Source organism: Ovis canadensis, chromosome 2 (genome assembly GCF_042477335.2).
Source record: "Ovis canadensis isolate MfBH-ARS-UI-01 breed Bighorn chromosome 2, ARS-UI_OviCan_v2, whole genome shotgun sequence".
Taxonomy (NCBI): domain Eukaryota; kingdom Metazoa; phylum Chordata; class Mammalia; order Artiodactyla; family Bovidae; genus Ovis; species Ovis canadensis.
The window spans coordinates 106,005,631-106,032,630 of record NC_091246.1 but is presented as its reverse complement, the minus strand read 5'-3'; the positions used below and the strand labels follow the sequence as shown (position 1 = coordinate 106,032,630).

The window sequence follows — 27,000 nt, the reverse complement described above, 5'->3', positions numbered from 1 at the left end:
CACCAGAAGTTGCCTCCCAGGCTTCACGTGCAGCAGACAGTCTGCATTCTTAGGAATATTTCCTAGAACTCTACAGATATTCACACCTGCTACATTCAAGTCCACTGGAAGAAACAAAACGATGAAAAAGAAAAAAGAAGCGAATGGAAAAAAAATTAACTTCACTTTCTACTGCGATAGGTATTCAAAAGTTGTTTTGCATTAAATACATTTAATTGTAACTCTAGGCTGTATTCACACTGTGATCTCCTCTGCAGGCCCGGATGCAGCCCCTTCCCTGATGGCAGCCGTGAACCCTGCACAGGTGAGTACAGGTGGCTAAGTGTCCTTTCCCTTTAATCCTATCTTTTTCTCCACCACAGGTCACAGTTTCTAAAGGTCCAGGCCCACAGAACTCTTTGAGGGATTAAAACAGGAGGGGAAAACAGAGAAGGAGCCCACATCCATCCTTGAAGAGAAGGTCAGTCTGTTTCCCAGATGGGGGCTGGGGAGGAGGGGCGCTCAGTCTCCAGACCGAGCCAGTCAGTGCTCCCCCGTCTGAACGTAGTCCTCTGTGACCTGGGACAGGGTGCTCAGGTACTGCCAGCTCAGGGCCGCCAGGAGCATGACAAATGACAGGTAGATGGGCGAGTAGTGGCTCCGTGAGACCAGCTGACAGTTGGGGAGATTCTGTGTCCTGATGGTGGAGATGATCTGCCGTGTTTTAGTGGAACAGGGGTCAGAGGTGGGAATTCTGTGATAAATCTGTTGAAGAAAGAGGAAAACACAGTAAATCCTAAAAACCTTATAAATATCTGTGCTCACTTCTTGCGACAATCTGCAACAGCCAGGCATTTTATGCCCATTTGACCAGTGAGAAAACTGAGGCTCACAGAATACAAAAGTAACAACCCTAAACCACTCCACTAATAAGGCAGGATATCAGCCTAGTCTGGGTGATCCCCTAGCCCATCCCGGAGCAGCAGGGCCATCCCAGTGGGCTCTATCCCAGCACTTCAAAGAGCCAGTGGCATCCACATTCTTTGTTGAGGCTGAAGCAGAGTGACGTGGTGGAGGGAAATGATATTGCGATGCCGCTCCTGTTCCCCTCCTTGTTCATACCATTCCCTCTGCCCGGGAATGCTGTTCCCATGTCCTGTCCTCAGCCTGAGTACCCCCTCCTGCCCAAGCCTCGGCTTAAGTTTTTCTGGAACACCTGCCCCGAACGCCCAGGTCTGGCCAAGGGCCTCCTCGGGTCCCTTCTCGCCCATCACACTTGCTGCGGTGGAGTAGCCAGGGAGGGCAGGAGGGAAAGAGCACAAGCATGGGGGTAGGGACACAAAGAACTCAGACGTCCAATCCCCTGCCTGCTCTTCAAACTGTGCTCACGGGCGCCACCTGGGCATCCTGCAATAGAAGCATTCTGACTCAAGAACCAAAATGCTAACCCACTTGCGGGGGCACAGGACTACGCTCTGAGTCAAGAGGATCCACGGGGTTTGAGGAACACAGACCACAGCCAAACAGGAAGCTCCACCTGCTAGAAAAAGTTGGTCCTTGCCAAGGAATCATCTTTAGCAGAGAAGGAAGCAAAAGTTTCTGGCTGTTTGCCTGAGCATTTGTTTTTGTCCCAAAATAGCTGGTGGAGCTTCTCACCAGCTGCCAGGTACCCAGACTGCCTTCCAGTGGAGGCGGCTCCAGAGGACGAGGCCCTGAGGAGCAGCTGCCCTGCTCAGGGGGTATGGGCTTCGCGTCACCTCGTCCTTCCCACTTCAGGCTTGTGAGAGCCCTTAATTCCCTGCACGTGCACCGCTGCTGCAACCAGGGACCCCAGGGGTAAGTGTCTTCCTGACTTACGTGCTCAGCGAGGAGAGACCGGATGCGAGCTAACATCTGGCCACCAGCAAAATGCCCAACAACTTGCGGACTTCATACTAAAAGTCCTCCCTTGAAACTTTATTGACAAAATGTCCTTAAGGCTGGCATTAAAGCCATTTCACATTCCATTCCTTGAGACTTAGAAATTTTCAGTTTAAGTCAAATAAAGTTATGGTTATTAATATTTCCTCTAAAATACCTTAAGTTTCACTAGAGTAATTTTAAATAAAATAATCTATGTCCTGGATCAAAGGTCCAGGACAAACTTTTAATCTTTTTTATATTTATTTATTTGACTGCAACAGGTCTTAGTTGTGGCAAGTCAATAGGTCAGCATGTGGGATCTAGTTCCCTGACCAGGGATCAAATCTGGGCCCCCTGCAAGGGGAGCACAGAGTCTCAGCCACTGGACCACCAGGGACATCCCTGGAAACTTTTCCTAAAGGGCCTAAAAAAGTATTTTCAGCACTGTGGGCCCTGTCAGTTATAGCTGCTCAGCCCGCTGCTCAAGAACCCTGGGAGCCGTGGACGACAACAGAAACAAATGGATGGGGCTGCGTCCTAATGTAAAGTCATTTATGAAATCAGGGGGTCAGCCAGCTGTGTGCGGCCTGCTCTGCTCTGCCCTGCCCTAAGTCAAACTGTGAATCCCAACTAGGCTTTAATTCAGGTAGTGATGGAAAATACCTAATAAATTATGAATTCTAAATCAGCAATGGAACTGCCTACATTTTAAAAACATGGTTTTCTAAAATCAATGATCAGAATAAAATTAAAACTATTCTCTGAACTATAAACTACACAGCATGTTGCTAATTTATATAAAATGGGAACAGTACCTAAAATGTCACTATTTAGAAAGGGTAATTCACGCCCTTAGAACTGTGGTGAACAGTGGCTCTGAAGTCAGCCAGACCTGGGTCCAAATTATGGCCCTAGCCATGGTGTTAGGGCCTCAAAGTTCCTTGATATTAATAGTACCCACCTATTTGGCTGCTATGCCAGGTACAGAGTAAGTCCCAAGTAAGTGCTGGCTAAACAGTGAACCCCAATGTCCCCAGTCTCATCAGTAGCTATTTTTTGGTCAATAGCTAGACATGTTCATCTAGTCTGTAAAAGAATTGGGAGTTTTTTAAAAAACCTGATCTCTATACCTTCAGTAAGTGCCTCACACAGAAATGCAGGGATCTAAAACTTGGCAGATGGAAGACAGGAAAGAAATACAAGAAAAATGTGCAATATGCAATGGAAATCGGAGGAAATCATTGTATTATAGAATTTTTAGATAAAACTGCTCGTATAAATCTTATCCCTGTCAAAACATAGCGCAGGGACTGGAGGGATCAGAAAACCAGGGGCAGTGGTGGCCTGTGGGGAGGGAGGTCTTATGTTTCCATCTACTTCCGCAGTGCAGCCTTCAGTAAGAACAAACCTCAGCCTCTCGGGTTTCTACGCAGCGGAAGGCGGCAGCCACCCACACCCCCCGTGAAAATCAAAAATGTCTCCAGACGCTACTAAATGTCCTCGGAAGAGGAGGAAGCTAAATCACCTCACTTGAGAAGTAATGCTCAGGGCCTGCCAAGTAGAGAACCCCAACCTCTAAGAAAAAGTTCTAGAACAGGCATGCTCTGTTTTATGGGATGCATTTTGGCATATGAAATGAGATTGACATTACAAAATTTAGAAACAGTTGCAGCCTCTTGGTTTTCCTTTGTCAAAATTCCCCACGATGGATTCTCCACTGAGGCCCTTGCCATAATATGAAGTATTGGACGGGGTGTCAGGAAGTGTGGCCTGCGATCCTGGATCCCCTCAGATGCTATGTCATCAGCCCCAGGCCTGGCTTCACATGCCTCAGCTGTAAAAGGAGAAGCCTGGTTGGCCTCTAACTTCATCTTCCAGCTCAAAAAATATGATTCTCCTAGGAGCGCCATCGTAAGACCTGGCTTCCTTTATCCCCTCTGACCAGGGCACCAGGAAGCTCCCAACAGGAGGCTCCCTGTGCTTATTCTTCTGGAATAAAGGACATCAACCCGTGTCTTTATGCCGTAACACTGCGAGTTGTTGAGATCATCTAATATCCCAATATGAAGGAATGTTTAAATGCTGCTGCTGCTAAGTCACTTCAGTCGTGTCCGACTCTATGCGACCCCATAGATGGCAGCCCACTAGGCTCCTCTGTCTCTGGGATTCTCCAGGCAAGAATATTGGAGTGGGTTGCCATTTCCTTCTCCAATGCATGAAAGTGAAAAGCGAACGTGAAGCCACTCAGTCACGCCTGACTCTTAGTGACCCCATGGACTGCAGCCCACCAGGCTCCTCCGTCCATGGGATTTTGCAGGCAAGAGTACTGGAGTGGGGTGCCATTGCCTTCTCCGATGTTTAAATAGTAACATTATTAAATAAAGCCCACCTCTTCCATGTACTGGTGTATTATGGCTTTTACAGCTGGCATGTTGGTGGCATCCATCATCAGGGTGACCGCTTGCCCTTTCCGAATCTTCACCACCCCCTTGAACACCTGCTGATTATTGTAACAGGCAGCCAAAGTAGCAATGGCCATGACCTAAGGATAACGAGAGACAGAAAGCACGTTCATCTCACCTCACGAAAACACGCGAGAAACCGCACTGTAACCAGCCATCGTGAGACGGGAAGGGAGCACGGGCAGAAAGCACCGAAGGGCTAAGATGCAGCTAGCCAAGAGAAAACACCCACACAGAAAGCACGCCAGGACGACCCCAGCTCCCACACTTCCCTTTCTCAGCAACATACAGAATCAAGCGCCCTTTGCAGTTCTCAATAATTCTATAATTTAGTCACAAAAGTTTCTTTTTATTTGAAAAAAATAAAACCACACACACACACACAATCCAATGTAACATTTTCCATGCTAAGGCAATGAGTTATTAGATCTGAAAAACACATATTCCAAAATAGTATCTGAAAAATTTTCACTATTTTGTTTTTTCTCCCTATTTTTCCTACAATGAATATAATCATTATACATTTTTTAAAAAGCACAGGGGGTTGTGGGGGACAAAAGTAGGGTGCGAGGGGGTATGGTCTCCCATGCCTAAAAGGAAAATTATTTCTAGGATATATGGAAACCTAGATTCCAGCATATGGTTTCCCAGGTGGCACAGTGGTAAAGAAAGAACCTGCAATGCAGGAAACCTGGTTTCAATCCCTGGGTTGGGAAGATCCCCTGGAGAAGGAAATGACAACTCATTCTGTTATTCTTGCCTGGAAAATCCAATGGACCGAGAAGCGCAGTGGGCTACAGTCCACAGGGTCGCAAAGAGCTGCACACAACTAAGCACATGCCCATATGCAAGTCCAGCACAGAGATTTTAGTTCCATCAACTGGGCAAGGCTGGTCATTAGAATCAGACCAAACCAAGTTTCCAAGTCAGCTAAATCCTGTAACTTTCTTCACTTTGAGTTAAAAACGGAAATAATTGGTAACGGGATTTAAAAATTAAGTTCCTAGGTTTCACAGGCTCAGGTTTCATGTTCTGTTACCCCAAGACCTAGGAAAAGGACAGCAAAAGTTAAGTGCTTAATGTTGACTTTTTAATAACAGCTTCACCTGTGTTTCACCCAGCACTCCTCAGAAAATCTGGAGTTGAAGCCCTCGATTTAAATAGTGAGGCTAAGAATCAAAGTAACTAGCTTAGAGTAGCTGATGGGAAAATAGGTTCTAGAATTTTTTGGAAAAGCATAGACTTAATTAATGTCAAGGCTGAGCTGAGTGTGGTGGTTGTGGGGCAAAGAGAGAAAATACACTAGCGTCATCTTTTAAGGAACTCTCCATTCCTAAATACACAGACCAAATAGTAAATGCCTTCCATCATCCCCACCCCCAGCATCCCGCCCTCTCCTCATCGGGCGCCTCGCTCCGTACCTGTGGAATAGCACAGAAGTTAAATATACTCTGGTTTCTAAGTCGTGACAGGTAGGTGATGACGTCGGGGATGTGATGCAGTGCGTTGGTGATGAGTTCGTTCAGACACTGCACAGCGAAGTCGATGTTCTCTGGCTTAGCAAAGTCACCCAGCTTCTTCACATACTTGCTCCAAGTCTGGACAGATAAGCAGATTAAAGACAAGTCAGCATGGGCACAAGGGAGCGATGTGTGAGCCACATGAAAGGACCTTTGCAAATAAGAACAATGATATACAAAGTCCATCTTGCCGCTGCCTCACCTTTCAAGACTGAATCTGTTTTAATCACCATGCAAAGGCTATTATAACTACACTCTAACCACAACCCAGAATAAGTTCAGTGTATGGGAAAGTGTCCCTTTGGGACAATTAGTTCAGCACAGATGGAGCAATACTTTGATGACCTCAGGCCAAAAAGGCCTCCTGATTTTCGCAAGGCAATGGTCTACCTCTGAAAAAATAACCAGCTATAACAAAATCAGCTACAACGGCATTGTAAGATAAACGTTGAACATTCGCAAGGTGGCCAGGCCTCAAAATAATTAATGATTAACGTTATGTTCCCAATTCTGATAAGAATATGGCTGAACAAATTATCTCGGGGAAACGAGCGGAGTGTCTACCATAAGAACGTTACCCTCCTTGATCTTAGTAACTTGAAAGTGAAATAACAGCCTCAACTTGAACAACGGGATTGGTTTGATGATCTTTAATGATATTATTTAATGAGTTATTTCTGGAGAAATAACTTCAAAAAGAATGAAGGGATGGAGCCAAAGCAAAAACAATACCCAGCTGTGGATGTGATTGGTGACAGAAGCAAGGTCCGATGCTGTAAAGAGCAATACTGCATAGGAACCTGGAATGTCAGGTCCATGAATCAAGACAAACTGGAAGTGGTCAAACAGGAGATGGCAAGAGTGAACATCGACATTCTAGGAATCAGCGAACTAAAATGGACTAGAATGGCTGAATTTAATGCAGATGACCATTATATCTACTACTGTGGGCTGGAATCCCTTAGAAGAAATGGAGTAGCCATCATGGTCAACAAAAGAATCCGAAATGCAGTACTTGGATGCAATCTCGAAAACAACAGAATGATCTCCGTTCGTTTCCAAGGCAAACCATTCAATATCACAGTAATCCAAGTCTATGCCCCAACCAGTAATGCTGAAGAAGCTGAAGTTGAATGGTTCTATGAAGACCTACAAGACCTTTTAAACACACACCCAAAAATGATGTCCTTTTCATTATAGGGGACTGGAAAGCAAAAGTAGGAAGTCAAGAAACACCTGGAGTAACAGGCAAATTTGGCCTTGGAATGCGGAATGAAGCAGGGCAAAGACTATTAAGAGTTTTGCCAAGAAAATGCACTGGTCATAGCAAACACCCTCTTCCAACAACACAAGAGAAGACTCTACACATGGATATCACCAGATGGTCAACACCGAAATCAGACTGATTATATTCTTTGCAGCCAAAGATGGAGAAGCTCTATACAGTCAACAAAAACAAGACCAGGAACTGACTACGGCTCAGATCATGAACTCCTTATTGCCAAATTCAGACTTAAATTGAAGAAAGTAGGGAAAACCACTTGACCATTCAGGTACGACCTAAATCAAATCCCTTATGATTATACAGTGGAAGTGAGAAATAGATTTAAGGGACTAGATCTGATAGATAGAGTGCCTGATGAACTATGGACGGAGGTTTGTGAGACTGTACAGGAGACAGGGATCAAGACCATCCCCATGGAAAAGAAATGCAAATAAAGCAACATGGCTGTCTGGGGAGGCCTTACAAATAGCTGCGAAAAGAAGAGAGGCAAAAAGCAAAGGAGAAAAGGAAAGATATAAGCATCTGAATGCAGAGTTCCAAAGAACAGCAAGAAGAGATAAGAAAGCCTTCCTCAGCAATCAATGCAAAGAAATAGAGGAAAAGAACAGAATGGGAAAGACGAGATCTCTTCAAGAAAATTAGAGATATCAAGGGAACATTTCATGCAAAGATGGGCTCGATAAAGGACAGAAATGGTATGGACCTAACAGAAGCAGAAGATATTAAGAAGAGGTGGCAAGAATACACAGAAGAACTGTACAAAAAAGATCTTCAAGACCAAGATAATCATGATGGTGTGATCACTCACCTAGAGCCAGACATCCTGGAATGTGAAGTCAAGTGGGCCTTGGAAAGCATCACTATGAACAAAGCTAGTGGAGGTGATGGCATTCCCGTTGAGCTATTTCAAATCCTGAAAGATGATGCTGTGAAAGTGCTGCACTCAATATGCCAGCAAATTTGGAAAACTCAGCAGTGGCCACAGGACTGGAAAAGGGCAGTTTTCATTCCAATTCCAAAGAGAGGCAATGCCAAAGAATGCTCAAACTACCGCACAATTGCACTCATCTCACACGCTAGTAAAATAATGCTCAAAATTCTCCAAGCCAGGCTTCAGTAATACATGAACCATGAACTTCCTGATGTTCAAGCTGGTTTTAGAAAAGGCAGAGGAACCAAAGATCAAATTGCCAACATCCGCTGGATCATGGAAATAGCAAGAGTTCCAGACAAACATCTATTTCTGCTTTATTGACTATGTCAAAGCCTTTGACTGTGTGGATCAAAATAAACTGGAAAATTCTGAAAGAGATGGGAATACCAGACCACCTGACCTGCCTCTTGAGAAACCTGTATGCAGGTCAGGAAGCAACAGTTAGAACCGGACATGGAACAACAGACTGGTTCCAAATAGGAAAAGGAGTACGTCAAGGCTGTATATTGTCACCCTGCTTATTTAACTTAGATGCAGAGTACATCATGAGAAACGCTGGACTGGAAGAAACACAAGCTGGAATCAAGACTGCCAGGAGAAATATCAATAACCTCAGATATGCAGATGACACCACCCTTATGGCAGAGAACTAAAAAGCCTCTTGATGAAAGTGAAAGAGGAGAGTGAAAAAGTTGGCTTAAAGCTCAACATTCAGAAAACGAAGATCATGGCATCTGGTCCCATCACTTCATGGGAAACAGATGGGGAAACAGTGGAAACAGTGTCAGACCTTATTTTGGGGGGCTCCAAAATCACTGCAGATGGTGATTGCAGCCATGAAATTAAAAGACGCTTACTCCTTGGAAGCAAAGTTATGACCAACCCAGACAGCATATTGAAAAGCAGAGATATTACGTTGCCAACAAAGGTCTGTCTAGTCAAGGCTATGGTTTTTCCTGTGGTCATGTATGGATGTGAGAGTTGGACTGTGAAGAAAGCTGAGTGCCAAAGAATTGATGCTTTTGAACTGTGGTGTTGGAGAAGACTCTTGAGAGTCCCTTGGACTGCAAGGAGATCCAACCAGTCCATTCTGAAGGAGATCAGCCCTGGGATTTCTTTGGAAGGAATGATGCTGAAGTTGAAACTCCAGTACTTTGGCCACCTCCTGCGAAGAGGTGACTCATTGGAAAAGACTCTGATGCTGGGAGGGATTGGGGGCAGGAGGAGAAGGGGACCACAGAGGACGAGATGGCTGGACGGCATCACTGACTCGATGGACGTGAGTCTGAGTGAACTCCGGGAGTTGGTGATGGACAGGGAGGCCTGGCGTGATGCGATTCATGGGGTCGCAAAGAGTCAGACACGACTGAGCGACTGAACTGAACTGAACTGAATGATGTTATTTAGGGGGTTCTCTGAAGCTAGCAAATAACTTACTTTTATTCTTAGGTATTCTTAAACTTCCTAAAGAATAACACTTATTATAACTTTATACACTCCCCAAAAGAAATGACTGGGCCTAAAAGGACTAACAGATTTAATGGAAAATCAAATTTGTTTTCTATTCTTAACTTGCACCTAGACTCACTCTGATTGATGGTACTCAACTATCCTGCAGAACCTAGAGAAAAATGTTAATGAGTGCCTATGTAACCATCCGCCAGCTTCAGCAGTACTGACGCTTGGCTTCCACCACTCCAGCCCCTAAATTATTTTAAAATCCCAATAATCATTGTATTTATCATTTTATCCTGATATGTTATCATTTAATATTTTATTATAAATTTCTAAAAGACCAGGACCCTTTCTTGCACATATATCTTATCACAACTAAAAGTTAACTAAAGATAAATGTTTAATACAGATTATCCAGTTAGCAGCCATGTTGTCCCAGTGTCTGATTTTTCCCCACTTAGTTTCCTCCAATGAGGATCGTAAACAAGCAAGGTCCATGTGCTGTATCTGGTTGATGTCACTTAGGTCCCTCTTAGGTCCAGGTGCTCAGTTTTTATTTCACTCCTCAGTGTGGCCCAGTCCAGGAAGAGAAGCCTGGCTGGTCAGTGTCCACGTCCAGCTCAAGGGGCCAGTGCTCTCCAGCTGCTCTAGGCTTCGCCACGGCCCTCGCAGACTCACACCGTCTGACAAGGAGCACCCGTTTGGGCTGAGCTACTCTGCAGCTGCTCTGGCTTTGTCCTGCACACATTCTGCTGCTTTCGTTTGCGGAGCTGGTGTTTCGTCTGCACCCTTTTGTGGTTTGGAGTTCCTGGGGATGTTCTGTCACTTGTGCTTTTGGACATGTTATCCATGAGCTAGGTTTTGGGCATAGCTTGAGTTTTTTCATCTTTTTTTACCCCCCTTTAGTGAAAATCTGGAAAAATCCAAAAACTATGATACAGGAGCCAAGCCTCTGAGTGGGACACCCACTCATAGTTATACCCACCACTGGAGAAAGCCTGTCCAAGAGAAAGGGGACACAGCCTGAACTCCTAGATGGATGCAGCCAGTCTCCCTGAAGCAACTTAATTCCTAACCTAGTCTACACATTCTCCTGTGTTGTCTAAGGGACCTTGATTTGTGTTTCTGTCACTTGCAACCAAGAGGATGTAATGGTTTGTTGTCAGAGAGCGTTCAAAATTCTTTCTCCCCAAACCCCCTGAAGCTGTTACCTCCTGAGGCCAAAACTCTCTTCCTTCTCGCTGGTCTTCCAGATAATCCCGGATGATGTTTGTTTTCTGCAGGAAAAGGCCCATAGAGTTGGCTCGCTCTGTGTCTTCACCAATTAAGGGGTCTTCTAACTCTGAGGCCGAGAAGAGACGGGAGAGGCCAATTCCCACTAGCCCAGCAACATAGTGACAGTACTGTAAGAAAATTTTTAGAGTACTTTAACAATGAAACTTCTACTAAAATGGAAACACTAGAAATCATTAGCTGCGAAAAACCAGGTTCCAAAGAGAGTGTAAAAGATCTCATTTCGCTTTAAAAACACACACACATTATATACCATGTACATGTAAGGAGTAAAAAACATTCCAAGAAGGATGAACACAAAAGATTTAACAAAAATGATCTCTGGCTCATCAGAGATCTGTGGTCTCTAGCTCATGTGATATTTCTTTTTTTTTTTTTTTTTTACTATATTTTCTATATCTTTATATATATGTACAATGCACACGCACTGCTTTTGGAATAAAAGGTTATTGGAAAAATAACCGAGTACAGTAAACTTTCTGATATCTGAAACTGGGGACCCTGAGGGAATAAGGAATATTCTAACAAAAACTAGAATACTAAGTAGAGTTTAATCTTGAAGACATTTAAGATCTTGCAGCGTCTCAAAATCTTCATTATGTAAAAGAATGTCATGGTAGTACTTTTTGGTTTGTTTTTTTTTAACATAATGAGGATGTGTTTTAAGCTCTGTGTATTAAGTCCTCAGAAACAACCCAGTGGTAACATCATAAGACTGTTAAGTGTTTATGAGGAGACATTACCACTGGGTTGTAAAAACACCACTTCTTCATCCTAAACATCACGGTGGGCACTGCCAGCTCATTGGTGCCACCCGCACCGACAATGCTCCACAGGGACACTAACCTTGTCCCACTCCCGTTCAGACGTCACGCGCTTATCCAGAAACTCTGCCATCCCAAAGCCCATCTTCTGGCAAACGTCGACAATCACTGTTTGATATTTCTCAGCCAGATTTCGAAACTCCAGGGAGATCTGAAATGGAGGTCGTAAAAAAACAGAAAATATGAAACATGTATTAAAACTGGGAAACAAGATGGTACCTACGGATCATAAAGCAAAGCTGTAACAGAACTTGGTAGTGCAGACCCTCAAATGATCCAGCAGTAAGCCTAAATCTAAGTTATGCTGTTTCTACACACTGAATAATAAGCTCAGCAAACTTCACAAATGCTAGAATAGAAGGGTATCAAAATGCTAGTCTCTAAACTCAAGATTCAAAGTCTTATTATATGCACACCTTCCCAATTAATGAGAAATGAGATGCTTCAACATAAAACTGGACCTAAGTGTAAGCATTTTAGGAGGAACACCTCATTTCCAGACAAGCCTCAGTATAATGATGGTTCATTTGTGGAGTCTTGGGCGCTCCCTATGCAACAAGCACGGCTGAGGGCACTGGGACGCACAGCCGGCAGGTGACCTGCCCTAAGAGCTTATATTCCACTGAGGAGACCAGACAACCATCTTCCACCATCAGGTTCTGAATTCATGCCAGGAAGCTATAGTGTCTTCCCCATTATAAAGGCTACACTTTCTAACTTCTTAAACAACTCAGTTTAGTTCACCCTGAGGCAGCCTATCCAATGTTTGCTTGTCTTTTTTTCCATAGCCCAAGCTTTAGTGTCAAAAAAGTATTATTGATGCTTTTAAAATTCATCGCTCCTGCATAAGTATCTTGCTGAAGTTCAAAGAAGTGTTTTGTAGGTTGCCGAAATAAAATATTAAATACCATGAAACTTTTCAAATAATATACTATCCACAAAACACAAAAAGTAGTGAACAGATTTTGCTAAGGATCTGAAGGGTGAGATCTTGGTCTCATGTAGACTTGGTCTACATTTACAGAAAGGTTAGAAAAACTTCCTCAGGAAACACCTAAATGTAAGGACCTGAGGGAAACTCAGCTGGTTGTGGGGCACTGAAAGAGCTCAGAAGCCTAAGATACTAAGGATTATTCTGATAAACATTGACTGTTAAATCCCTAAAATCAGTAAAATCAATCCCATCTCTCCAGAACTGCTCTTTCCAGAACAGCTGTTCCAAGACAAAGGCCAAAGGCAATTCGCACGTGGACTGAAGCAAATCAGTGACTCTACCAAAGGTCATCTGAATCCCTGAATCTCGAGAGGACCTGGTCTTCCAACAGCTAACAGGGCTGGGTCAGTTCTATTTATAAAAGGGGCAAGGCCAGCCAGCTGGGGGAGGGGCAGCTGAGGCTTGAAAACAAACCCTCCAAGATACACACTTCACTGCTGAATGTGAACCAATTTCAGCTCTTTGGTACTTACTACGTCGTTGTACAGAGCATGAAAACAATGTCTAGGAAAGAGTGACAATGAAGAGCTCTCCATTTCCCCAGAAATCTGAGGGAGGGACCTCTGCCCAGCAAGGTCAGCCAGGAGGTGCTTTCTCTTGTGCCTCCAAGTAACTCTGTTTCCCACCTATAGCACACTTTTTGGTCCCCGGGCCACTCTCTAGTGATCCTAAGTATGAGAAGAGAGTCCGCTAGTATCATGGAGAAAGGCCAGATTCCCAAGAGGGGTGACAGGAGCATGTAAACAGAAACCTCCCTAATAATAAACCTTGGGATGTTATGATCAAAACACTTATATGTAAAGTTTTACTTTCTTTAAAACTTTCTTTTACTTTTGATTGGAGGGTAATTACTTCACAATATTGTAATGGTTTCTGCCATACATCAACATGAATCAGCCATAGGTAAACGTGTGACCCCTCCCTCCCCATCCCACCCCTCTAGGCTCTCACAGAGCACTGGCTTCGGGCTCCCTGCCTCACACAGCAAATTCCCACTGGCCATCTGTTCTACATGTGGTAATGTATATGTTTCAATGCTACTATCTCAAATCACAACATTTTCCTTTTAACCATGTTTTAAAGGGACTGTAAAGCGTACCAGGAATTGAGTACCAGGGTTCTGGAGGCAGGCCTTCTGGATTTGAATCCTGGTCCTGCCACTTAAACTTCACAGGTAATTTCAGGCAAGGGGCTTAAAACTAAAACTGTGCCTCAGTTTCTTCATCTATACAAAACATGGGAAACAGTGTATCATAGACATTACATGTTAAACTCCATTAATATAAAATAAGATGATGAATCAATAATGAAATGCATTTCATAACTCATAGCTCAATAAATGAGTGCTATTACTGCTAGTATCATTTACAAGTAACCCTTTGTTATTCCTCAAGCTATGACTGGAGGTAGATCTCTAAGACTACAAGTCTCCACTAGCACCAGGTGAAAAAGATGCACTCTAATTTCACCCATCACATACAGTGATTGTTCTAGAAAGCCTCTGGTGCTCATGCTCAGTCACTCAGTCGTGTCTGAGTCTTTGCGACCCCATGGACTGTAGCCTACCAGACTCTTCTGTCCGGAAGATTTCCCAAACAAGAATACCGAAGTGGGTTGCCGTTTCTTTCTCCAGGGGATCTTCTGGACCCAGGGATCAAACCCTGTGTTTCTTGCACTGGTAGGTGGATTCTCTACCACTGAGCCACCTGGGAAGCCCCTAGGGAATACTGAGATGTTGCCAAATCGAACCTTTATTTATAAGGTATGAAGAATCGCCTATTTATGTGATATGATAAAGATATGACTTTTCTAAGATAAAATCCTAGAAAAGTAGGATCTAGGCACATGCATAAAAGAAATCTGAAAATTTCTAAAGCTAAAGATTTTAGTTAGAACCCACTTTACTCCAACAGAATGGACTACATACCTAATATTTACAGAACACTCAGTATGTACCAGACACTAAGTACTTTATATGTATAAACTCATTCAGGCCTCACAGCTCTCACTTTACAAAGGCAGAAACTCAGGCACGAGGAAGTTAATGAGCGCATCCAAGCTCACACAGCTGCGGATGACAGAGGTCATCCTGCTTCAGTCCTCACTCAGTCCAGGTGCAAAGAGCCCACTCCCCACTCCACAACTGCCACCCACTGTGAGCTGCACGGTTTGCCACCAGACTCGGAATGCTCCAGAGGCCAGCGGTGTGGCACACCTAGGCTGCTTTCTTGGGTGCACAAACTGGACACAGCATCTTTCAGGACACTGGCATTTGAGAGCTCTTTCCATAGGAAGAAAGGCTGGACTTACCAACAAGATCCTGGTAATCAATCATAGCAGCAAATAACATCTGTCTAAGAGCTCCACCTATGGTAACTCTTTCCATCTTCGAAACCACACTAGGAGGCAGGGACTTTTAATCTGTTTTATAGACCAAAGAATGGAATCACAGGCAGACTATGTGATCACAGGCACCACCAGTTAGTGAGCAAGAGTGTGGGGCCGCCAACCCTGAAGTCTGGCTTGATGAACCATCGCCACATCATGCTATGCTGTCCTGAGACTGCTGGTTTTGCAGTTCCCTGCAGGCTCACTCGGAGAAGGCAATGGCACCCCACTCCAGCACTCTTGCCTGGAAAATCCCATGGATGGAGGAGCCTGGTGGGCTGCAGTCCATGGGGTTGCTAAGAGTCGGGCACGACTGAGCGACTTCACTTTCACTTTTCACTTTCATGCATTGGAGGACATGGCAACCCACTCCAATGTTCTTGCCTGGAGAATCCCAGGGACAGGGGAGCCTGGTGGGCTGCCGTCTATGGGGTCGCACAGAGTCGGACACGACTGAAGCGACTCAGCAGCAGCAGCAGCAGCAGGCTCACAGCTCAGTAGTAAAGAATCCACCTGCCAATGCAGGTGACACGAGTTTGATCCCTGGTTTGGGAAGATTCCCTGGAGGAGGAAATGGCAACCCACTCCAGTATTCTTGCCTGGAGAATCCCGTGGACAGAGGAGCCTGGGGGGCTACAGTCCAGGGGGTCGCAAAAGCAACTCAGCCACTAAACAATGGCAACCAGGCACACAAGCTGACTGACAGCCACCCCACCAATCATGCACCCCCTCCTCCTACCGTTGGGAAGTCCTCCAGGACTTGCCGGTCCTTCTCCTTGCTCTCCGTGAACCGCCAGTCAGGCTCATAGAGGTATGAGTGGAAGTTGTGTAGCAGCGGCACTTTTCTCTCTATGCTGATGGTCATGTCATCTTCCAGCGTGTCCAAAGCTCGGAGAACCAGATAAAATATGCATACTGCGTGGCTGTAAGAAAGGAAGAACTACCAATACGCTGGAGCAAACACTCAAAGATACCGTTCCAAAATCACATTCCATTTCTGCCAGGCCATTTTGAAAGCCCTCCTACACTCTTAACTCTACAGACCAATGAAAGGCTATCCAAAGCTTTTCCTACTTAAGGCAACTTCTTAGTTTTCCTTTGGGAACAATGGACTTCTGTAATTTATAAAATAAAAAATAAAAAATGTACCAGCTGGATGTCACTACCACTCCCAGAATGAGCTACATTTAACTAATGAAAAACTGTAGAAAGACCAAATGTGTAGACAGAACTATTATTTTGCAGATAAAGTCAAAAGACATAATAACGTCCCAGTCTAAACACTATCATGTATGGCTGGCTGGCTCAGTAATGTCTGACTCTCTGCAGCCTCATGGACTCCAGGCTCCTCTGCCCATGGAATTTTCCAGGCAAGAATACTGGAGTGGGTTGCCATTTCCTTTTCCAGGGGATCTTCTCCACCCAGGGACTGAACCTGAGTCTCTTGGCAGGTGGATTCTGTACCGCTAGCGCCACCTGGGAAGCCCAAATAGTATCATCAGTTCAGTTCAGTCGCTCAGTCGTCTCCGACTGACTCCTTGCGACCCCATGAATCGCAGCATACTTAAAGGCAACTGGTCTAAGTCATGTATATAATCTGCACAGAGGCAACTTCAGAAGAATTAACCCAATATACTAGAAATGCAAGGTAGCCTAAATGAAGCCAAGGAAAATACATGAGCCACTCAGAGACAGGTCCACCGGCCAGGACTAAAAAAAGTTAATAAACATCCTCTCCCCGCACCTGCCCCCCCTAAAGAACTGGGCAGGGACACGATGAGATGGCCAGGTGCCTGGAAGAGCCCAAAGTAAACACAGGCGCGTTTCAACCGCCAACATTTCCTTCACCCACTGGGGCACGTTCTGGCAAAGCCACAAGCACAGAGACTGCAACGCGAGGAGCTGTGTCAAAAAGTAGCTTCGAATGACTCTGCAGGCCTCTAGCAAAGTTTTCCTCCCCCAAGTCAAAAACTGCAGCCTCTGCCACTCACCGCATTTCTCCATCCAGCGCCTGGATAACAGCTGCGAAACTGCGACTGGTCTGATTCAGGTACTTGTAGCAAGTTTTCAAGCTGCTGCTGAGCGAGTCCTGCGGCGAGAGGAGACACACGGCGGTGGGAGACGCGGGGGTGCTGGAGTGGGGCTGGGGCGAGCGGCCGGCTACCGCGGAGCTCCGCAGCCGGCCGCACACGCCCTCTCCCCGCGGCCGGTCCTTGGACGGCCAGGCGGCGGGAGGCAAGGGGCAGCCGCGCGAGGGGGTGCCCGCGCCCCTGGGTGCCGCGCCGGGACTCAGCACCAAAGTCCTCTTGAAGAGAGACATGGCCTTGGTGCTGCAGGCGACTGCGGCCATGGGAATCGCAGGGCCAGCGCGGTTTTTCCTCCATAGACCCGAGCCGAGAGGAGAGGCGCCCTCCGCGGGGCGGGACGGGCTCTCCCTCACCCGCAACAGGCTTGGGGCTCCTGCGCACCGAGCAGGCGCCCGCCGCCCGCCCCCTGCGGGCCCCGCCCACCCCGCGGCCAGCCCCTCTCACCCCACAACCCGGCCCGCCGCCCGCCCAGATGTAAGCCCCGCCCAGATGCTAGCCCCGCCCCGCCCCGCCCCGCCGCCTCTGGCTCAAAACTTTGCCACCTTGCGCCTTCCTCTATGAGTTCCCCTTCTCCCCAGAACCCATAGGCTGCTTAAGGGAACCCAGTCCTTTTTTGAGAAGTTTGCTTTCTCCTGCAACGGATCTCCCCTCGGCCAAACTAGCCAGGCTCCTCTGAATCCTCAAGCTTTGTACTTCAGTGCTTATCTTTGCATCGCTCAGCTCTAGCCAAGAACGCGGTTAAATTGTTTTAGCCAGAATCCCCCATAACCCATATATGATCACCCTCACTATCCGGCCGGGTTCCTCTTCCCCCGCTTATCCTAGAGCCCCGGCCCTGCCTCCAGGTAGAATGCTCTTTACCCCATAGGTTTCCTCTTGGTAATTTTCCACCCACCCGCCCTACACTCTGTTCGGAACGGAGCCCAGTTCTATGCTGAATCTCTTCCTCTATTGCAAACACTTTTCTGAATAAGATCTTTTCTGACCTCTTTAACTGCTGTCCTGTTCTGGTTTTATTTTAGCACCTGTTAAACCTCTATTTAGGGGCTTCCAGGTGGCTTCGTGGTAAAAACTCTTGCCTGCTAATGCAGGAGACAAAAGAAACGGGTTTAATTCCTGGGTCGGGAAGATCCCCTGGAGGAAATGACAACCCACTCCAGTATTATACTGTTATATTCCAGTATATTATATATTATTTATATTTAATTATATGTTATTTATATATTATATATTATTTACATATAATTAATATATATTATATTCCAGTATACTGGAAAACTCCATGGACAGAGGAGGCTGGCAGGGTACACTAGTTCAAGGGGTCGCAAAGAGTTGGGACATGACTGAGCACTCACACACACAAACCTCTATTATCCTCTGGAAAGCAAATTATTCCTTTTATAAAGATTTCTAATCATCTTTCCCTTTCAAATCAATGAACCATAACGATCCTTATGAACTTTATATTTACTCTTCCCTAAGGAAAACAAAAACTGTTTCTTAAAAAAAATCCATATTTTAATACACAACCATATCAGAAAGAATTGCTGTTTTGTATTTATTTTTATGGAGACTTTATATTTTAGAGCAGTTTTACGTTCAAAGAGAATTGAGTTCCCATATACCACTCCCTCACCAGTCTCCCCGCACTCCCTTTTTAAGAGAGAAACAGGAAATAATTTGCAATATCTAACAAGAAGGGGATGGTTTAAAAGTATATTTATATATATATATATATATAAAAGTAAATCCTATAGTCACTTTGGAATGTTAACAGTGAAACTGGGGACCTTGCTGGGGTCCAGGTGAACTATGTTATTTTCATTTGTGTATATTTCCTAAATTTACATAAATACATATTTTGTCAAGAGAATAAAGCTTTTTTTAACCATAAGAATTTCATTTTATTGTGAAATTCAATTTAAAATTATTAGTAAAAATTAATATTTACTAAGCACCATATATTAGTAATATCATTTTGGACATACAGTCTGGCATATAAAAATACTCAGTGAAGGACTGATGAATAAATTAATTAGTTCAGAGAGTATTTTAAGAGCAATTCATCAACTCCTCTCTCAAAATGTGGAGAGGAAAGACTTCACAATAAATAAAAGGAACAACTCTTTTCTGAGCTCTGAGCCAGCTCTGCACATACAATTTGATTCCTTTCCCTGCTCTGCCAAATGTTTTCATCCTCAGCTACACCTAAGGGTTTGGGGGCTGACGTCAGAGCTAGATTGCACTCCTTCTGAAGAGTAACAATCTTTAAGAACATGCCCCTCCTTTCCAAAAATGCCCTCTCCAATCTTAAAAGGGACCCAGGTCACTAAATCACTTCTCATCTCCTTCTGCCCTCAGTCTTTTTCTTGGCACCTATTTGTTTCAATACATCTGTAACAATTTCCTCAAATTACGAAGAAGATACAGGGAAGATAATAACTAAAAACCACACTATGGAAAACACCACTGTTAGAAACATTTCCACTGCTTGCTTCCCAGGAGCTAAGGGAGATTGGGGGAGGGAGCTCGAAGCTAAAGCTACTGCAGCCTGTCCCTTGAGCCTCCTGTTGTTTCCCTTTGCTGAGATGAGCGTGCTCCCAAGAACTCTCCAGCAAGAGAGAAGAGGGATGAAGGGCATTGAGGGGAAGAGCGTGCAGTGGCGAGAAGTATAGGACTGTCCTCCCAGGACTGGGGCTCCAGCTGAAAAGCAGTCCCACAGTGGACAGCGACCAACCTTCCCCACAGCCTTTCGTTCAGACTTCACGCAGCACGGGTTTCCTCAGCAGGGAGGGAAAACCCCACAAACTTGAGAACTGAAGTTACAAAACCACCAGTGTAAAAACTACCCCTTACTGGGCAGCAACTATACGCCAAGCACAATATACAAACAATAGCCTTGATCCTCACACAATCCTTTAAAGATATCATACAGACCTGCAATCCACCCAAGGACTTCAAGGCCAGATGTGTAGCAGAACTCAGAGTCTGCAGTGTTTTAGAAGACAGGCAATAAAAAGCATACATATCCTGTCTTTGTGGAGTGGCTCCCTGTAACTGGGATTATCAACATTTTTTCAACAGTGAATAATTACCCTAAGTGGGATGACTTTAAATCAAAGCACACTGTACCGCCAAATGACTTTGAGCCAGACTTATTAAAAACCTGTTTTTAGACCATTTTGGAGTTGGGAAACTGTGACTGAGAGATTGTGAGCCACTATCTCTATTTTATGGATGAAGAAACTGTTGCTGAAAGTTAAGTGACCACAAGTAATAGAGTCAGGATTTGATTTAATAGAGAAGATGTTAGTCTAAATAATAGGATTTAGACTTGATGGAAGCCAGAACTTCATGATTAGAAAACACTTTTTCCATTTTGTGCTAAGTGATGTCACACAGCTTGCAGCTGGCAGTATGCCGCCAGATTTATTGATATGCTTCTAAAAATTCAGGATAATCAAGTTTAGGGAACCCTGCACTCCTACAGCCAAATCTTTCTATGACTAAAATAATCTCAGCCCTCCATGTCTGCTAAGTATAAATCTTTTTCTCTGGAGTCTTTGTTACCTAAGAGAGAAACTAAGATAATGTTTAGTGAAGAAGTCTTACGTGTCCCTTTTCTGAAATTATTTGCAAATATTTTGTTATTAATTTTATGGACTTCCCTGATAGCTTAGCTGGTAAAGAATCTACCTGCAATGCAGGAGACCCTGGTTCGATTCCTGAGTCCGGAAGATCCCCTGAAGAAGGGACAGGCTACCCACTCCAATATTAATGGGCCTCTCTGGTAACTCAGATGGTAAAGAATGTGCCTGTAATTCAGGAGACCTGGGTTAGAACCCTGGGTTGGGAAGCTCCCCTGGAAGCGGGGCATGGCAACCCACTCCAGTATACTTGCCTGGAGAATCCCCACGGACAGAGGAGCCTGGTGGGCTAGAGTCCATGGGGTTGCACAACTGAGCGACTAAGCACACACACACGTTATTATATACTTGTGTTTTGAAGGGGGGTGAAAAATTCCGTTCCTATTATCAGATGCGGCCAGGGATCTGTGACCCCAAATAGAAAAATAGCCACTGCTTTACAATCCAAGATACACAGTTTCTGGAACACCTCCCAGGACAGGTAATTCACTACCTCTGGAGACTGCCCACCTCAGTTTGGTTTTTCGTTGTCCCATAGGTGTTCCTATGTTTTCTCTAATTAGAGGTATACTCGGCCATTTTAAAAAATGCTTCATACAGATTAAAACTGGCTCAGAAAACCTAAAACTAACAAAATAATCCCTGGAGAAGCAAATGGCAACCCACTCCAGTATTCTTGCCTGGAAAATCCCATGAATTTCATTTACAGTTCATGGGGCCACAAAGAATTGGACACTGAGTCACTGAGCACAATAAAATATTGTACTCTGTGCTCACCAAACCTTAGAGCTAGAAGAGGGAATGGTCAGGTCTCACTTTTCAAAAAAATTAAAAGATGCAAAGGTAAGTGTCTGGACCCAAATCACAACCTTATAAATGATGCCCCCTGACTTCAAACATTCAGCTCCCTTGGTCTCCTCTCATTTTTTCTTTGTAGTACTTCTCTCCACATGAAATACTGTGTATCTGCTTTTTTTTCTTTTTCATTCTGTCTCTTCTATAAGAATGTAAGGTTTGTAAAAGCAAGGTCTTCCCCTACTTTGTTCACTGTTTAATCTCAAGTTCCAAGAACAATATCAAGCATGCAACCAGTGGTCCCATGTCTGCTAGATGAATATAGGAAGGAAGGAAAGAAGGGAGTAAGGGAGGGAGGGACTATACAGCAGAATTGGAAAGAACTGGAAAGGGAAGAAACCAGCAACTGTTGCATGCCTGCGATGTGTCCGGAGCACACACGACAGTGTTGGGATGTGATCCGCTGTCTGGGGCCAGTCCAAGCCCTTTATCCCGGGGTGACCTTCAGAGTGAGAGCAGGAAGGTCTTCAAACAGGCCCAGGTCAGCATCCCGGAACCACCATTTGAGAGCTTCAAAATTCAACCACTTTATGTCACAGTTTTATAACCTGTAAAATGGTAGTACCAATAGCTCTTATGTCTTTAGGGTTGTTGTCAAGATCAACTAAGTGTGGTAAATTACAAAATGGCCATAAAGTTTGTGGCTCTTTCCATCAGAAGATGGAGTCTTTCTCCACCTCTTTGCATGTGGGCTCCCCTTTTTTTGGCCAATAAGACAGTAGGAACTGTGAGTTAAGCATAAAGCTCAAGAGTGTGTGCACCCTAGGGTTTGCACAATTCTAGTCAAGAGCAGACAGTTCTCAGGCTAACAGGCTGGATGTAACACACAGAGCCCCCAGCTTATAGCCTGTAAATCACACATGGTCCAGCCACATGCCAACTGAGCAAACTCAGCAGAAATCAACCACAAGCTGGCCCAGACCAGAACCTCCCAGCTCTCCTAGAGAACTAGGATCTAAATAACAGGTGTTATTTTAAGTCACTGAGTTTGGTTTTTTTAATTATGGTGAAATATATTGTTGTTTAGTCACTAAGTCGTGTCCAACTCTTTTGCAGCTCCAAGGACTGTCATCCACCAGGCTCCTCTGTCCATGGGATCTGTCAGGCAAGAACACTGGAGTAGGTTACCATTTCCTTCTCCAGGGGATGGTGTAGACCCAGGGATCTAACCTGTGTCTCCCACACCAGCAGGTGGATTCTTTACCACTAAGCAATTAGGCAAGCCATGGTGAAATATACGTAACAGGAAATTGCCCATCTTGACCACTTGTAAGCAGGCACTTCAACACTGTTAAGTGTAGTCATACTATTGTGCAACCAAACTCCAGAATTAAGCCACCCTGTTTTGGGGTGGCTACCCAGTGAAAGCTAACTGATAATAGACTTCAAGTCTAGCACATAGAAGAACTCAAATGCTGTTTATTATTAATTTGATTAGTTTAACTCACAGTATAATCCCCTAATCCCATTCACCTGCCAAATTACTGTTCCCCAAATACTGCTTTCATCACGTCATGGGTGCATTTGACCATTGCCTGCTTCCATGAATACAGCTCAGCTCCAGGATTCCCACATGCACCCACTGCACTTTGTACTTCTTTTTTTTTTTTTTAATTAATTTATATTGGAGTACAGTTGCTTTACAATGTACTTAAAAAAATTTTTTTTTTCTAAATCCCTTTTAAAGCATTTATTTATTTACTTAGCTGTGCCTGGTCTTAGCTGCAGTACATGGGATCTTTGACCTTAATTACAGCATGTGGGATCTAGTTCCTCGTCCAGGGTTGGAACCTGGGACCCCGGCATTGGCAGCAAGGAGTCTTAGCCACTGGACCACCAGGGAAGTCCCTTTACAGTGTACTTCTCACTTGGAAGCCTCAGCCCCACACACTGTGCACAGTCCTACCAAATAACTTGGCTCATACTGTCTTTACACACGGACGAGCCTCACCACTAATCTAAACCTAAGACTTCTTCAAGGCCCTACACATTACAAAGCACTTATTCTGTGTTTTCTGAAAACTTTTTGCTGTAAAAGGGTTCTACTTCACTAAAATTTTCCTGAAATATCAATGAACTTGAGATGACTTGACATTTCCTAGGTTAACTTTTTTTCTTTTTGGCCAAACTACACGGTTGCCTGGGGTCCCAGTTCCCCGACCAGGGATCAAACTCTCGCCCCCTGCACTGGAAGTGCACAGTCTTAGCCACTGGACCACCAGGAAAGTTCCCTAGGTTAACCTCTGTACACCTGTTCTCCATCAGGGATGAACTGAGGGTACACAGTTTCCTGTCTGTGTCCATCACACAAAGTGTGTTCAGCTTTCAGCTGAATCTGTACCACCCTCTGCTTAATGTGACCCTGTTGCTCATCACCTTAATGATTGTCAGCATGATGGAATAAAAAACGGTTTGTTATAGTATTTTCAGTATTTTTGTCTTCGCTTAAAATATTTTAGGGACTTCCCTGGCAGTCCAGTGGTTAAGACTTCAGGCTCCTAATGCAGGGGGCATGGGTCTGCTCTCTGGTTGGGGAACGAAGATCCCACAGGCTGCAGAGCACAGCCTAAAAAAATAAATAAAACATTTTATAAATAAGTACATTTTTTTAAATTAAAGCAATTATGAGTCAAGTTAATTAGAAATACAGTATCCATAAGAAAGGAATTTAAAGTTCTGAAATAACCAGATCACACCTAAGGAATATTGTTCAGTTTTGAATACTAGACTTTAAAGGGAGAGAGAAAAGGTTGGTTAATGACCTGGAAAGCATTGGGAGCAAGGAGTCTTAGCCACTGGACCACCAGCGAAGTCCCTTTACAATGTACTTCTAACTTGGAATCCTCAGCCCCAAACACAGAATAAGTGTTATATAATAACACATAATGAATAACTCAGGCAGAACACAGAATATTTGGCTTGTATATCAGTATTCTTGGAGAGAATGAGACTTGTCCTAAAATTTCAAGTGGCATATTACAAAACAAAGATTCGACTCTCTTGACTCCAGAGGGTAAACAAAGAGTAAAACTTCAACTCACTGTTAAGAAACACTTCCGTAAAAACCAGAACTGTCTGGAGGGGGCCAGTCTCCAGAGGTAGTGAATTACCTGTTCCAGGAAGTATCCAGGAAACTGTACATCTTGCATTGTAAACCAGTGGCTATTTTTCCGTTTTGGGTCACAGATCCCTGGCACCATCTGATAATAGGGAACAGAATTTTTCTACCCCCTCAAAACACACAAATATACAATAAAATAAATATTTCCAAATAATTTCAGTAAAGGACCACCTAAGAGCTCTTAGCCAGAATCTCCTAATTAAACGAGTATCTATCAATCAAGGTATAGGAGCAATTCAAGGCTGTATTTCCTTTAAGTGAAAGTGAAGTCGCTCAGTCATGCCCGACTCTTTGCTACCCCATGGACAGTAGCCTGCACCAAGCTCCTCCGACCATGAGATTATCAAGGCAAGAGTACTGGAGTGGGTTGCCATTTCCTTCTCCAGTATTTCCTTTAGGCACCCCTTCAAAAATTAATCCCCTATCCCATGCAGAGGTGACTTTTCCCTTCTGTAAATTTCCTTACCTCATGTACTATATATATTCTGCCAGTTACTTAAGTTTCTTTTGTTTACAAAGCTAGAGGTTTCTTGAGGGCATTGCATCAAGGTACATCAAACAAGGCTCCTGTTTTCAAATAGCTTAAAATCTGGAATCAAACAGATTCTTAACCCTGAAAGGGACTTTGGGAACATAAAATCCATCCACAAATAACCAGGATACAAGACTACGGGGCTGATACAAGATTAAACAGTGCTAGAGAAAATGGTTGAGGGAAGGTCAGAGGTAACATGAAAAGACATCTCATTATGGTGCCTGCCTAAGTTTTCTATGAACAATTTTATAACATTTTATCGACCGGACAAGACAATGAGCTCTTTGGGTGTCTAATTTGTCTACACGTTATCCTGCCCTTCTGCACCAGGCATAAAGCCTAAAACGGAACAGATGTTTAATGTCTCCTGAGTGGTCAACAGAGGTAGCAGTCACAGAAGCTAGACTGTGAAGAAGGATTCTGAGTTACATCACAAAGGGAAAAATTTTCTGATGGAAAATTACAGTGTTTTACTAAAGGACAACAACTAAGAGTATATTTAAACAAAGGACAGTATTTGTGATGTTTCCATTGGGGAAAAGAATTTATAACTTTTGATATAACCCCACTACTTCAGTTGAATGTGTCTATTCATTTAAAAATCACTTAATGACTTTCTTGTTGGAACAAATACCATATTTATTCATTGCAAATTCACTGAGCAAAGGGTACAGGAGCGAGGCAGATGAAATACAAACAAACCCAAGTCTGGCCTTCAAAGAGCCAACAGTATAGCTAATCGAGGGACAAACAGACAAATAATTAGAACTTGCAAGAGTAGATAAGTGTTCTAAAAAACTCAGGGAGCACAGAGGACGAAGGGACTGCTCAGACTGCAGGAAAGAGTGGGGGAGAAGAGTATGGAGGTGTTGTAACTGAAAACTGTAAGAATTAGTAAGGTTTCATTCCAGAAAAGGTATTCCTGACGATATTTGCATAGTTCATTATGTTCAACAAAATTCTTTCACACGTCCTCTCCCATTTAATCTACCCATGTAGTCTCGGTTGTTTAACCCACGTATTACAAGACACACAAAAAACCAATCTCAGGGACAGAACAAAATGTGAAGCCAAACTACTTGAAAACCAATGTCTTGAACGAATAGAAACATTTTAAGCAGCAAGACAACTTGGGGGTTAGGGGAATGCCTAGGAGACCAAGAGCAGCCGGGCCAAATATTGGGGTAACGGTAGGTGAACCAAACTTGGCAGGTGGGGCCGCCTGACGTGATAGGGGTCTGTTCCCCGGAGGGAAAGAGGGTGCTCGAGGGGTCTGGCACTCGCTGGCCGCAACCTCTGCGCTCGATTCTGGGCCCTGCCGGTCAGACCCAGAAGTCAGCGGTCGCGCGCAGCCTCCCCACTCCGCGGGGATGCAGGGATGCTCAGCCCACCTGGTCCATTTTGGGTATCACCTTCCGCCGGCCCCCCATCTGGAAGCGCAGAAGGTTGTAGAACTCCTCAGGGTGCCCCAAGCACTTCACGAACTCCATGCTGGCGGCAGCGGACAGTCGGATCCCTGAGCTCACCTCGTCGATACCTCAGCCTGGCCCCTTCCCGCACTCAAGGAAGGATTAGGCTGAGGAGGTGCGGCGAGGAGGGGCGGGGCGGAGGCGGACCCAACGCGGCGGCGCCACGCCCATTTCCCCACCAACTTCAACGGGCCTCCAGCTCTCGCGCGGCTCCCGGTGAGCGCGCGGGGTGGACTGACGGCTGTCGATT

At 44.6% G+C, this 27,000-nt stretch overlaps 1 protein-coding gene and 1 long non-coding RNA gene across 5 annotated transcripts; one reads left to right on the top strand and one right to left on the bottom strand.

The window, feature by feature from the left end:
- Positions 1-120: 120 nt before the first annotated feature.
- On the top strand, positions 121-3,546 carry LOC138433690 (uncharacterized). The gene is made up of 2 exons (XR_011254398.1): positions 121-1,815; positions 3,267-3,546. It is a non-coding gene; the product is annotated as an uncharacterized lncRNA (long non-coding RNA).
- FDFT1 (farnesyl-diphosphate farnesyltransferase 1) lies at positions 192-27,000 on the bottom strand. 4 transcript variants are annotated; one of them, XM_069576759.1, is made up of 8 exons: positions 26,673-27,000; positions 17,028-17,125; positions 15,776-15,959; positions 11,677-11,805; positions 10,749-10,940; positions 5,765-5,941; positions 4,271-4,423; positions 192-744 (listed from the first exon to the last, which is right to left on the bottom strand). In XM_069576759.1, the coding sequence occupies exons 1-8, from the start codon at positions 26,769-26,771 to the stop codon at positions 523-525; spliced, it is 1,254 nt and encodes a 417-aa protein (XP_069432860.1). In that variant the 5' UTR covers positions 26,772-27,000; the 3' UTR covers positions 192-522. The 4 variants fall into 4 exon arrangements, with proteins under 4 accessions (XP_069432860.1, XP_069432861.1, XP_069432858.1 ...); XM_069576760.1 differs by lacking the exon at positions 4,271-4,423 and having other exon boundaries at positions 26,673-26,936; XM_069576757.1 differs by lacking the exon at positions 26,673-27,000 and having other exon boundaries at positions 17,028-17,451.